The sequence below is a fragment of the Symphalangus syndactylus genome, chromosome 15 (assembly GCF_028878055.3).
Source record: "Symphalangus syndactylus isolate Jambi chromosome 15, NHGRI_mSymSyn1-v2.1_pri, whole genome shotgun sequence".
In the NCBI taxonomy this organism is placed as follows: domain Eukaryota; kingdom Metazoa; phylum Chordata; class Mammalia; order Primates; family Hylobatidae; genus Symphalangus; species Symphalangus syndactylus.
The window spans coordinates 95155539-95168714 of record NC_072437.2 but is presented as its reverse complement, the minus strand read 5'-3'; the positions used below and the strand labels follow the sequence as shown (position 1 = coordinate 95168714).

Genomic DNA, 13176 nt, shown 5'->3' with positions numbered 1-13176 from the left:
AGACTCTAAATCTATTGGCATTAATACATAGGCGTCATATTGAGACTGCCGTTTCTAAAGTACTCTGTCAAAGGACTAAGAGAGATATGAATAGGGATTCAGATGTTGACCTCAGATTTAGGAACAAAATGCAGAAATCACAAATGTCCATCTGAATGGTGTCTCAGCAATGGCATTATTTTCTCCTGGTTGCTAATCACTGCAAGGCATATAGGTTTTCAATTACATTATGAGTTACATAGAATAGAATTTAGGGTCCAGATGGGTAAACTGGTGAATCCCCATGTAGTTTGTAGTAGCTATTTCCTGATACAGATTTGATATAATAACACTGTTGTATGTAATACAGTTTTGGTAATTTCAGTTAAGTAGATTGTAGCTTTATTGCCCTGGGTCTTCAAGGAAACACATGTTCAAATATTCTCACTGCTTAATGAGATCTTTGTTCCTGTTGAACTTCTGTGACCTTATTGGAAATCAATGATTGCTTTTCTTCTTCAAAATGTAATGTTGAGGAGACCTAGATGAAATCACTCTACAAAATGCATTGAGATTGCAGGATGTGGAGAATGTGCTGTAATTAAAATGAATGATTCTGCTTGGAGGTACAGCATATTTTAGCTCTGTGTGCATATCGTGCATAGGGGAATTTCTCTGTGCAGAATTATTTTTTCCCAACAATTGTCATGATCACAGCACTCCTGGTAGCAGGTATCACTTAACTCCTGGGCAGCAGCTTGTCCAAAGCAAGGGAAAGGGAGCTTTCCTTTCCTCGCAACTGTTGCTATGGGGGGGCGTGGCTTCGGAGCTGGGTGAGGACGCGTTCGGCTGCTCCCTCCCCCCCACCCTCGTAGACTACACTTCCCGTGATGCTCGAGGGAATGGTCTCCGTGGTGACGCACTTGGTGTCCGCGGAGGGAGGACGAGGACGGGGGCGGCGGCTGCTGCGAGGGGGGGGGTCCGTGCTCTCCCCGTTTCCCTAGTCGCACTCAGTCAGCAGCCGCCGCTGCTGCTGCCGCCGCCGCCGCTGCCGCCATGTTGGTTTGAGAGGCGATGACAGGAGGCGGCCGCGGCGTGTGGGACTGAAAAGTGGAGAAGGAGGAGGAGGAGAAACAAAGCTCTGAGAGGAAACCATTCCCGGGCTGAGGAGAGGGAGAACCCGGCCTCTTCCGGGGACCAGCCGAAGTCGGCGTCGCCCGGAGCTCGCGAGGCCGGGGAGGGGAGGGGAAGGCGGAGACCCGGGAGGCGGCGGCGGGGAAGGCGGAGGCAGAAGAGGAGCGCCGAGGAGCCGGAGACGATGCGCCCCGACCCCCGCTGCTGTCCGGAGGCGCCCGCGGCCTGAGCCCAGAGGGGCTCTGGAGTGTCCCGGCCGGCCCCGAGCACCGCCGCGCTGTCGGTCCCCCGCTCCGGTCTTTCGCTTTGGCTCCCAACTAGTTAAATGCCCTTGAGCGCGGGTTTCTGCGGCCCGGCTCTTCGCCCCGGCGGCGTGAGTTGAGCCGTCCGCGCGGGCGCTCCGAGAGCGGCTTGGCAGGGTCCGCGGCCGGCGTCCGGCCACCGCTCGGCCGCCACTCAAGGCTCACGCGTCGATGTGTAGCTACATAGTTATCTGTGTACATCCACGCTGGGGCATTTTTCTCCTGCTTAATGAGGACTTGACTCGGGAGCAAGTGTGAGTCATTGCCAGGGCTGGGAAAGGAGGAAGGCGGATTTAACCCCCTCCCACCCCTCTCCATGTCCGTGTGTCACTCGGCTTGGTCCACCTGGCGTGGCCGGTCCTGGGGCTGCTGCTGCTGACGACGACGACGACGACAGGGGCTGCCTCTGCTGTCCCGGGAGTTTCCTCCTGCTCCGGCCGCACAGCTCCTGGGGATTGTTCCTCTTCGAACCAGAACCTCGGCCTGACCGGCACTTTGGCTCCCAAATAAGTTTATTTTGGGGGAAGAAAGCACATCACGAACCAGTCAAAATCGTGAAGGTTTATTTCTGTAGCGTGAAGACTTCTGCTCTTTTTTCTTTGTTTGTTTTTTTCGTAAACATCTGGGTATATATCAAACGGCAAGATGTCCAGTAATGTCCCGGCGGATATGGTAAGTGACGGATAAGTTATGACACTCTGATTTAATTGTGGTTTCCAATCTTATTTAATCGGAAAGACGGCAGGCGTGGGGCGAAGATTTGCTGGGGACTGTCGAAAAGCCACCGTGCTAAGCGATTTGGAGAAGTTGGAGCTTCTGGTTTCCCCCTTTTAGAAAGTACTGCTTTTAATATGGGTTCTCTCATTTGGTCGTGTTTTCTAAATCATTGAAGATAGTGGAGAAGTAGGGAAATGTATCATGGTAGCTTGAGGGGACAAAACATCTCCCTCTTTGCTAGAAGCCTCCGAACACTAGTATTTTAACGTTTCTGAAAACGTCAGTGACAGTGGGCAGAGCTGAGGACGGGTGTCCCTACGAGAGAATAGGTAGGGAAACGGGAATCTTGCTTTATGACACAGGCGAGATCGTCAATGCAGTAGGGACGAACTTGATATTTTTCAAGAACAGGGATGCACATCTCTTCAAGAAAAAGTATGTTAGAATTTGCTGTGAGCTTTTTGAAATGTGTGAATACGGATGGCAACAGAAATATTAAGATATTTTGGGATTTTCACAAACGTAGGCTGACCCTGTACTGGTACTTACTATGAATATTACAGGCCTTTTTAATGCCAAATATTTATTAATAGTAGATTCCATATTAGACATAAAGCTAAGGAAACATAGTATTGAGCCTCGATCACTGAGTGTTGAGAACTTGAAACAAAAAGTACTGTTGTTTATTGACGCCTTTCTTTTTGTTTTGTTTATGAAAGGTAAGGTTGTGAGTCGGTTGACTAACAGTAACCGTGTAACCTTACAGTGCTGGGGCTTGGTTTGTGTGAGTGTGAAGTTACACTTTGCAGTCCTAAGGACAAACATAATGCATTTAATTAACAGGAAGAGGCATAATCCTGTTTATGAAAGAATTGAAGTTAATGTAGTTGTGCTCACATATGTTAACATTTGAGTGTTTGTGTATTCAGTGGAAACAAATTGAACTTTGCTGATGATTAAATTTTATTTTTTAATTTTAATTTCATTTTTATTTTATTTTTATTTTTTGAGACGGAGTTTTGCTCTTGTTGCCCAGGCTGGAGTGCAATGGCGCGATCTCGGCTCACTGCAACCTCTGTCTCCCGGGTTCAAGCGATTCTCCTGCCTCAGCCTCCCAAGTAGCTGGGATTACAGGCGCCCACCACCACACCCGGCTAATTTTTTTTTTTTTTCTTTTTTTTTTTTTTTTGTGGAGATAGGGTTTCACCATGTTGACCAGACTGGTCTCAAACTCCTGACCTCAGATGATCCACCCATCTTGGCCTCCCAAAGTGCTGAGATTACAGGCGTGAGCCACTGCGCCCGGCCTGCTGATGATTAAATTTTAAAACGCCAGATGTTTCTAGAGGAGCAAACCTCATATACAGATTTTATAACAAAAATTAAATGATTCTAAATGGCTTATTTTGACCTTGGTTTAAAGGCATTTTGCTCTTGTTTAATTTCCCATTTAATGCAAAGGAAACACAGTGTTCTGTCTCTTGGGTGGCCACATAACAGCTTTACACTCTTCCTTCCTGAGTCCTAAAACTCGTGCGTTGTCCTTTTAGTTTTCGCTTCTCTTCTGGTGTGCACATATGAAATAGCCTCCTGCGTGGTTAAGGACGGCTGGACAAGGTTTCCTCCATACCGCTCTTGAAGTTGCCGGGAGCGGTCTCTAGACAGAGCTGGGAAATGCTATTTCCCTTGTTTGATGAGTGATCTGTGGGGCCATCGCCTCGAGCAAAGATTTGCTCTCTCGAAAGCCTCCATTTTATATCATCAAGCACAGTGCAAGATGGGTTAACCTTAAGTACTATCTATTCTCTCACAGAAGTTGGAATGAAATAGATGTGTGTTATTAAAACAGTGCCACTACTTCCTTTAGGTCCAGTGAAGAAAAGCTGGAATGTGCATAGCATCAGTCACAGATTGAGATGATTTGGGGAATACTGTTTCCAAGTCAGAGAGAGGGTTTGGAGGCTGAGATTAGGATCAGAGGACTAGGAAGTAGGAGCAGGGTTTTATTAATATCTGCAGTTATAAAATATAACAGTTTATCTGTTGTAGACTGGATGTTAAGGCCTTGATGATTCTGTGGTGCTTTGAGATCCTTTGATTAAAGGTGATATGCAAGGGCAAAGCAATATTATGTAATAAACATATAATGCCCTGATGATGCTATTTCAGAGTGGGTACTAAGGTACAGCACAGATTTGATTGTTCTGAGTATTTTTTTTGTGTGTCTTGTTTTCTACTGTTCAACTGGTTAGAGGTTAAGATTTTCTCTTTGTGAAAGTCTTTTAAACGTTCATTTATACTTTGCATTTTTGCTTAAGAAGTCTATCATTTGCTATATGCCTAGAATTCTCAACTTTTTGAAATGTAACATGACAATTACTGGTTAGAAATTGTCGATTAAATGCTTCATAATTATTAAACTCTTAATACCATGAATTGACAATTGATTTTAGTTTACATTCATGACAGAACAATTTACCGCTCCAAACCTTGAAGAGCTCCTCTCACCACTCCCACAGCAAAGCTAATGACATATATCCCTTGCAGCATAACTCTAAATTGATCAGGATATGTACTGTTAAATACATTTTTGCTAGATGCAGTAAAATGTTAAGCTTTCTCCTAGTCGACAGTATGTGCTATTTAGAAACAAATGTTACACTTTTTTACTTTTTGGTGGTGGTGTCGTTTCTATTGAAGTCAATCTTTTATATGTTAATGGTGCTTGTCAGTTGTATGGGAAAATCCTGTTGGGGAGATGGGATGGGATGGTGAAGTTACAACCTCTGTCATGTTTCCAATAGAGATAATTTATTCTTGAGCTACAATAATTGCTAAATCAATTGATGTTTTTGGTAAAGTCTTTTTATGGTCGTGATTATGACTCACTTTAAAATAGATTTTTTAGCTTTGGCTTTTGTTTTGTAGATAGAACTCACATTTAAAATTTATTTTTAAACATCCAGTAATTTTTTGTGTTTAGCATAAGGAGTCTCATTTTTAATAATCCAAATGTCAATTTTTGGATGAGGGAGTGGCACCCCTAGTGAATAGATTTGCTGTACCCTTTAAAACATAATTTGTAGTTGGTACTTTTACTACATTCTGTAATATATATGTCCTATAAATATTATAAGTGTATTTACTTGAAATGTTGGTTTTTCTTTGCTAAGAGTGAATGAGTTTGAACTAGATTTAATAACATCTTAGTGTGGTAACTTATTTGTGAAAAAATCTGAAAGTATCTGAACAGAATATCATTATAATATATTGTATTTAAATAATGTATTTATTTATTTATTTTTCAGCCGAGATCATAGTTCATGATGTGGCAATATTCATTGTTTATAGTTGCAGTGTGACTTATGTTAACCACTGTAGGTTTTTCACAAGAAAATATTTACTGCCTGTGTTAGTTATAAGGCCTAAGACTGGGCAGCAATGGTAATTTTGTTTTCTGGATTGGTAAAGTTATCAATAAATACATTCTTGTTTTTATAGGAGTATTGTATACAACATTTAGGCTACTATTTAGAGCTTTGGACTAAAATTATACTTTATAATATCTATTACATTGAAAACTTTAAGAGAAATTGACAGTGTGAGAATAATGGCAAAGCAATTTTGTGATTCAAAACATTTTAGTTGATAAAACAGTCAAAGAAAAGCCCCGTATCTTTAACAACTGTTAACGTAAAAATTGTAGCAGATAACAACAATTTGTAATAGGAGTTGAATGAGATAATGACAATTCAAGTTTTTTCCAGTATATTTTATGTGCTTAATGAATATTTTTATTGTAATTTTTGTTATATCACTTCCATTCATGTAAGAATTATTGGAGCCCTCTTGTGGACAGGAAATTACTAAAATACATTTCCTTTCAAAGTGAACTTTTATCACTTTTCCAGGTGAAAGTAAAATGACATAGGTTGAATATACCAGGAGAAAATGCCATGAAAGGAAAAGGTCCAGAAAATAGAAAAGTATACTGAGATTTAATGCCCAAGGACTTCTTCCTCTTTACTTACAGCTCCTTTTTATTTTTCTTTCTCTTCCTGATGATTCTTATTTCAGGTTTAAGTTGGAGGGTTTTATAAAGCCAACGGGTAGATAAGTACTATTTACATATATGTGTGACTTGAATAGCTTAATAAATAATATATTAAGAATTGAATGTTTCTCTAAATTTTTACTTGAATGTGTCTCATATTTGGTATTTTGAATTAGACATTTTTATTAAGAAAACGGATGACATTGTTTCCCTCAGCTTTGAATTACTTCTTTCTAGCTCTGAATCCTACCCCAGCTTGTGTCTAAAATGGTCTTTTGATTTGAATAATATTGCTTGCATTCAATCAGTGTTTATTGGGCACCTGTCTGTGTAATATAGTAGTAGTATTACAACTATAATACCCTCAGCACCTAATATAGATTGTGAAGCTTCATGCCCCTTCACTAGATCAGTAATTTACAAAGTGAGGTGAAGCAAATCAATTTTGAGAAATAAATATGAGAACTTCTATTTGTTTATTTTGTCCCCCAAAAGGGAAAAGATTTGAGCTTTTCTATTCATACTATGTGAATTGGCTGTGAGGTTTTCCTAGGTCCACCTGCATTCAGGTGGTCACTGAGAGTGTGGTTTGCTGAGGGAAGATGTGTGAATTCTGTAATGTAGATGCCAGCAACAGCACCATGAGTTTCTCAGAGTTTTTCCAGTTTTTCTGTTATATAGACCCTTTAAAAATACTTTTTAAAAGAAGAATCTATGATACTTGGTATTGAGATGGGGAACAGAGGTTTGCTGTCAAAGCATTTAAGAGTTGTAGAACTCAAATATTAATCACACATTTTTATTACAAAAGATGAGTATTCTATATGCTGTTCTTATCCATGATGACAAGAGGCTACCAAAAATAAAACTCTAGCAGGTATTTTTGGGAAAACAATCCCTAAGTTGTCACTTCAAGGCAAAATCGACATTTTAAACAGTAAGTGAGAAAGTACCTGCTTTTCAAAAGAAACAAATGTTATGGAGAACATTTTGAAAGCATGTTGAAGTATTTCCAATCTGTTGAAAATCTTCCTTACAATGAATTTTAATTGACTTTGGACCATTTATTGGAAAGCCAAACATTTTAATTTGTAAGAATATCTTACTGCAGTCAGGAAAAAGAAAATTTTAAGAACATTGACATCAGGTAGCTGATTTTGAATAAAAATGTTTGCGTATTTGGTGCTAGAATGGAAAACTAATATGATTTAGTAAGTTACTAAGTGACATGTTCTTCTATATAGATGTCATCTTTGTAAGGTAAGTTTTTCAGGTATGACTTATGACAGCTCTTAAAACCAAGTGTCAAAATACATTGAACTTCACAAAAGAAGAAACTAAGATTTAAAAAAATAGAGATATATTTAATAATAATGCTCGCCTAATATGTTAATAGTAATAGCATTTTTAGTGATTGAAAGATTAAAACAGATTAATATTTGAAATAGTTAAAATAGTAAAAAGTAAAACAAAATTTTAATCTTTTAATTTCTGTTTTTAGTATATGTTTTATACTATGTGTATGTTTATAAATGAAAACACATATACTATAGGTATGTGCCTCAAGTATTTTATATTTGGGATCTTCAATCAAAAAAATGTAGAAGCCACTGCACTAGATGACTAAAGATTTCTGAGCATTTTAACTTCTTGTGTTTGACAGTTACAAATTTTCTGTCTCCTGCCTTTTTGAGCAACTGTTTTTTCCTGCGATCAGTGTGCCTACTTATTCCTAACCATTTACAGTTTCTGGTTTTAATTTGCTATGGGTGCAGAAACCATATTTCCAAAGTTTATTAAAAATAATATGTGTTTAAAATGAACAAATGGTGTCTGAGTAGGATTTTAGGAGTTACCTCACAGTAAAGTGCATGATCTTTTATTTAATGGGCTTGATCATATCTGTTTTGGTTGCTTAGAATTCTCTTTTTTGGGGGGCTGATTTTCTGGCTGTTAGTTATGTTTTGCAGAGATGCAGTTTCTTGATAGTGAAGAACTGCTTAGTTGATAAAAAAAATTACACTTATAACTTTACTTTGAGCTCATAGAGGAGAGAGAACTAATATTTGTTTCGTACTTGCTAATACCAGGCAGATGCTTGGCATTTTACATTATAGCATTTAATTTAATCCTTACAGTCACCCTGGATAAATATAGTTGGTATATAGATAAAGAAACTCTTAATACCCACCAGGTGAAGGCTACCAGGAATGCATCTGTGGTGAAACAAGTTAGGTTGACTGTTTTGCAGCTAGGAAGAGCATATGCCAGATCCTGCCAAGTGTCAGTAAAAGAGAACGAGAGGGCTGGGCACCGTGGCTCACGCCTGTAATCCCAACATTTTGGGAGGCCAAGGTGGGTGGATCACTTGAGGTCAGGACTTCGAGACCACCCTGACCAACATGGTGAAACCCCCATCTCTACTAGAAATACAAAAATTAGCTGGGCATTGTGGCAGGCACCTGTAATCGCAGCTACTCCGGAGGCTGAGGCAGGAGAATCACTTGAACTCAGGAGGTGGAGGTTGCAGTGAGCAGAGGTTGCAGTGAGCTGAGATTGCGCCACTGCACTCCAGCCTGGGCGACAGAGTAAGACTCTGTCTCTAAAAAAAAAAGAGAGAGAATGGGAGGAGTTTTCAGTAGGGTTTGGGCTGTGCTGGAAGCAGGGACTCCTGGATTGAATGCTATCATACATCAAGTGGAGGTGGGTTAGTAATTGGGTCTTTCAGCAGTCTTTATTTAGGAGACAGGATAAATGAAGGGGACTTGGAAAGCCATTGGTGAGAAAACATAATCACTTACAGAATGGGAGATTGTTGGTCATTTTGGAGCTGCAGTGTGGCCATAGGAAAAACTTTTTACCTGTTGGTCTTCTCTGTATCATTCAGATACCACAGTCTGATTATCAACCGAGCTCATTTTTACTTTCTCACAGCCTAGGTTCAGAGAGGGTAAGGAACTTGTTTGAGATCACATAGCGAGGAAGAAGTTGAGCTAGAATAGGAATTTGGGTCTGGTGGCAATAGTGATAAACATCTACACCCCTCCCCACAACCATAACTGAGCAAACATTGCTGAATCCCTCAGGCACATTATCCTAAGAATGCCTTAGATTCCTTCCCAATACCTTGCTCCAGGGAGTCCCTACTGATTGGTCTGAGCTAGCATGGTAGAAATGAAACCTATTTCATATATCTTTGTAATATACTATGTAACATCTGGATTGGAATGATTTTAATTAAGGTTGGTTGTCTTACTAATTGGTAAAATTAAAGAGGGAGTTTCCTTTAAACTTGTTGGAACTTTGAGTCTTCTTGTGTATATATTTGTTACACAGTAGATTTTTCTTAAAAAGTACTACTTTGAATGCTTTATATATGTAACAAACAGAATGACTTCTAAAGGATTTAGTGATTTCGGGGCATTTTGTTTTTGTCTCCATACTTTTAACGCATATATGTATGTAGAAAGAGAGAGAGAGAGATTCTCCATTGGTTGGTCAAATCTAGTAGCATTTTTGGTCTTAAGTAAATATATATTTGGGTAATTTTATGACTAGATTTTGAGAAGAAAATGTTCTTTCTGCTGAAGAAAATTGTTGAAGTTTGGCATTAACATTTTTGTTTATGTACTTAAGATGGCAATTTATTGTGCTTAGACAAAATGTTCTTATGATATATGTTTTTCTTTACTTTCATATAAAATTAGTGTTTTTCTGTGCCTTAGAAATAGTCTTGCTTTTGTATCCTGCTATTTTCATTTAGTCATGTTAAATCAAGTTTAGCCTAAAGCTGCCTCCTTACATATTTTAAGCTCAGCCTATATTATGAACATCTATCTATGCAAATAAGTATAGAACCATATTATAATTTTGAACTGATTATGATAGATGTATATAAATTATTTAGCTAATTCCATATTCATGAGCATTTAGAAGCTATTACAAACAATGACATAATGGATATTCTTAAACATATCTCTGTGCCTTGTCTGATTATTCCTTTAGGACAAAACTCTTAGTAATGTAGTTGCTTTGTCAAAACATATGTGTTAATTTTGGGACGGGTGGGAAAGAGAAGGATATATATTTCCTAATTTTAAAGCATCCTTGAATTTCTGGATAAACCTAGCTTTTAATTATACATTACTCAAATGGTATATGCTAGATAATGCTTCGTTTAGATTTTTTTTTGTTCATGAAAAAAATTGGCTAGCAGTTTTAATTTCTTGTAAAGTATTTGACAGATTTAGGTATCAAGGTTATGCTGACTTCATAAAATGAGTTGGGAAATGCTTTTTAATTCCCTGGAAGAATTTGTGAAGGTTGATTTTATTTCATCCACAAATGTTCGAAAGAATTCACTGGTGAAGCCATCTGGAGTTTTCTTGCGAAGATTATTGATTCTATTTCTTCAGTACATAAAAAGCTATTCATATTTTCTATTTCTTTGTCAATTTTGACAAGTTTTGCTTTTCAAGGGATTTGTCCATTTTGTCTGAATTTTCCAGTTCAGCTTAAGGTTTTGTGTGTGTGTGTGTGTGTGTGTATCCTTTTATAATTGTTTTGTTATTTATAGTATCTGTGATCTCTCCTTTTCAAAATCTGCTTATTGTAATTTGGGTCTCTTTGTACTCAGTCTTTTCAGAGTCCATTTTCAGATTAAATGTTGTTTTTAACTTTTTACTGATTTCTGCCTTTACCTTTATTTCATCCACTTAAAAAAATGATAATTTTCTGTACTTTTTAAAGTTTTTTGAGATGAGTACTTAAGTCATTAATTGTCAGCTTATTTATTTATTTTTTAAAATCTTTTCTTTTCTTTTTTTTTCCAAGACGGAGTCTTGCTCTGTCGCCCAGGCTGGAGTGCAGTGGCTCGATCTCCGCTCACTGCAAGCTCCGCCTCCCAGGTTCACGCCATTCTCCTGCCTCAGCCTCCCAAGTAACTGGGACTACAGGCGCCCGCCACCATGCCCAGCTAATTTTTTGTGTTTTTAGTAGAGACAGGGTTTCACCGTGTTAGCCAGGGTGGTCTCAATCTCCTGACCTCGTGATCCACCCACCTCGGCCTCCCAAAGTGCTGGGATTACAGGCGTGAGCCACCGCACCCGGCCTATTTTTTAAAATCTTTTTAAGAGATGGAGGTCTCACTGTGTTGCCCAAGCTGGTTTCTGAACTCCTGTGTTCAACTGCGCCTTCCTCCTCAGCCTCCCAAGCAGCTGAGAATACAGATGTGCAGACCACTGTGCCTGGCTCCTTTGTGGGTTTTTTGGGAATATTTTTGGAATTTAAAAAATGTATATGAAATTCCCTCTAAATGCAACTTAGATGGATCTTACAAGTTTGATGTATATTATTTTTATTATCATTCGATAAAGCATATTTTAAAATTTCCCTTGTGCTCTCAGCATTTGGGGATTTTCTAGCTATGTTTTTGTTATTGATATCTAGTTTGGTATCTGTTGTGGTCTGGAATCATTCTGTGATTTCACTTGTGGGTAATTTGTTGACACTTGCTTTATGGTCAGTTTTAGAAAATTGAGGACAGTGTGCCATATATAGCAATAAGTTTATTAATCATGTTCAATTTATTGTATCACACTGACTTTTTTTGTCTTTTTTAAATCACTCAATTGAGAAACTTGTGTTAAAATTGCCAAATATGTGAGGATATGTCTATATGTTTTTAGTTCTCTCAAATCGTGCCTCATATTTGGAGGCTAAGTTATTAGCTACAAATAAATTTATGATTGTTCTGTCTTCCTCTCTAGTAACATTTTTTGCTTTAAAGTTTTTTTCCAGGGGGGATGTTAATATAGCATTCTTTTTTTTTTTTCTATCCATTTCCTTTAAATCTCTCTTTGTCCTTATATGTAAGATGAATCTCTTTAAGCATCATGTAGTTGGGTTTTTACTTTTTTACTAAGTTTGATAATCTCTGTTTTACCTTTAATGTAATTACTGTACCACATTATTTGGGTTTGAATTTACAATTTTGCAATTTGTATTTTACTTCCATCATCAAGTCCTTTATAACTTTCCCTTCTATTTCTTGTTTTCTTTTGGATTAATCAAATAGTTTCCCATATACCTTTCTCTTAGCTTCTCTGTTATAAATTCTTTTACTATCTTTACTGGTTAGCGTAGAGATTACAGTGTACATCTTTAACTTTTTTGTCTATCATAAATTTTTGCCTTTGCCACTTCAGGGTAATGGAATGGCCTTTTAATTTAATTCCATTTACCCCTCTTCCAGTCTTTGCTTTGTTTTCAACTCCAAAGATGTCATTATTATTATTATTAAAGTAATTATAACAGTGGTAATAAAAGTAATGTTGTTGTTAAAATAATCATTGCTCATTTCACTTTGTCCTCAAATTTACCTTTCTGGAGGTCTTCATTTCTTTCTTTTTGATTGTATGTGCATCTGGGTAATTATCCTTTTATCCAAGGAACTTTTAGTGCAGGTCTTCTGGTAATGAATTCTCTGTTTTTGTTTGCCTGAAAATGTGTTCATTTTACCTTCACTTTTAAAGGGTCCCTACTTTATGCACCTTCAAGATGTTATTTTATCATCACCTGGCTGCCACTGTTTATGTCAACTCAGGCTTTTGATTTTATTGTTATTCCTTTGAAGTTAATGTGTTTTCCTTTGGCTGTTTTGAAGATTATATCTTGTCTTTGGTTTTCACCAATTTTACTATTGATGTGCTCTTGTGTAGCTTTTTTTTTTTTGTAATCTACATAAAGCTTGTAGAGTATCTTGAGGTCCTGAGTCAATCTTTGGCTTACTATCTTTTGTCATTTGAGAATTAGCTAAAATAATAATAATAATTATTGTTTTTTTTTTTTTGAGACAGAGTCTTGCTGGTGTGCAGTGGCACGATTTCAGTTCCCTGCAACCTCCGCCTGCTGGGTTCAAGTGATTCTAGTGCCTCAGCCTCCCTAGTAGCTGGGATTACAGGCACATATCACCATGCCTGGCTCATTTTT

The 13176-nt window shown here is 38.0% G+C and overlaps 1 protein-coding gene across 1 annotated transcript in view; it reads left to right on the top strand.

Moving 5' to 3' along the window:
- Window positions 1-392: 392 nt before the first annotated feature.
- Window positions 393-13176, top strand: part of UBL3 (ubiquitin like 3) — an 85877-nt gene continuing 73093 nt past the window's right edge. The window contains exon 1 of the mRNA XM_055244218.2: window positions 393-2087. Coding sequence (XP_055100193.1) covers window positions 2061-2087 — 27 coding nt within the window. The 5' untranslated portion in view covers window positions 393-2060. The remainder of the gene's footprint in view (window positions 2088-13176) is intronic.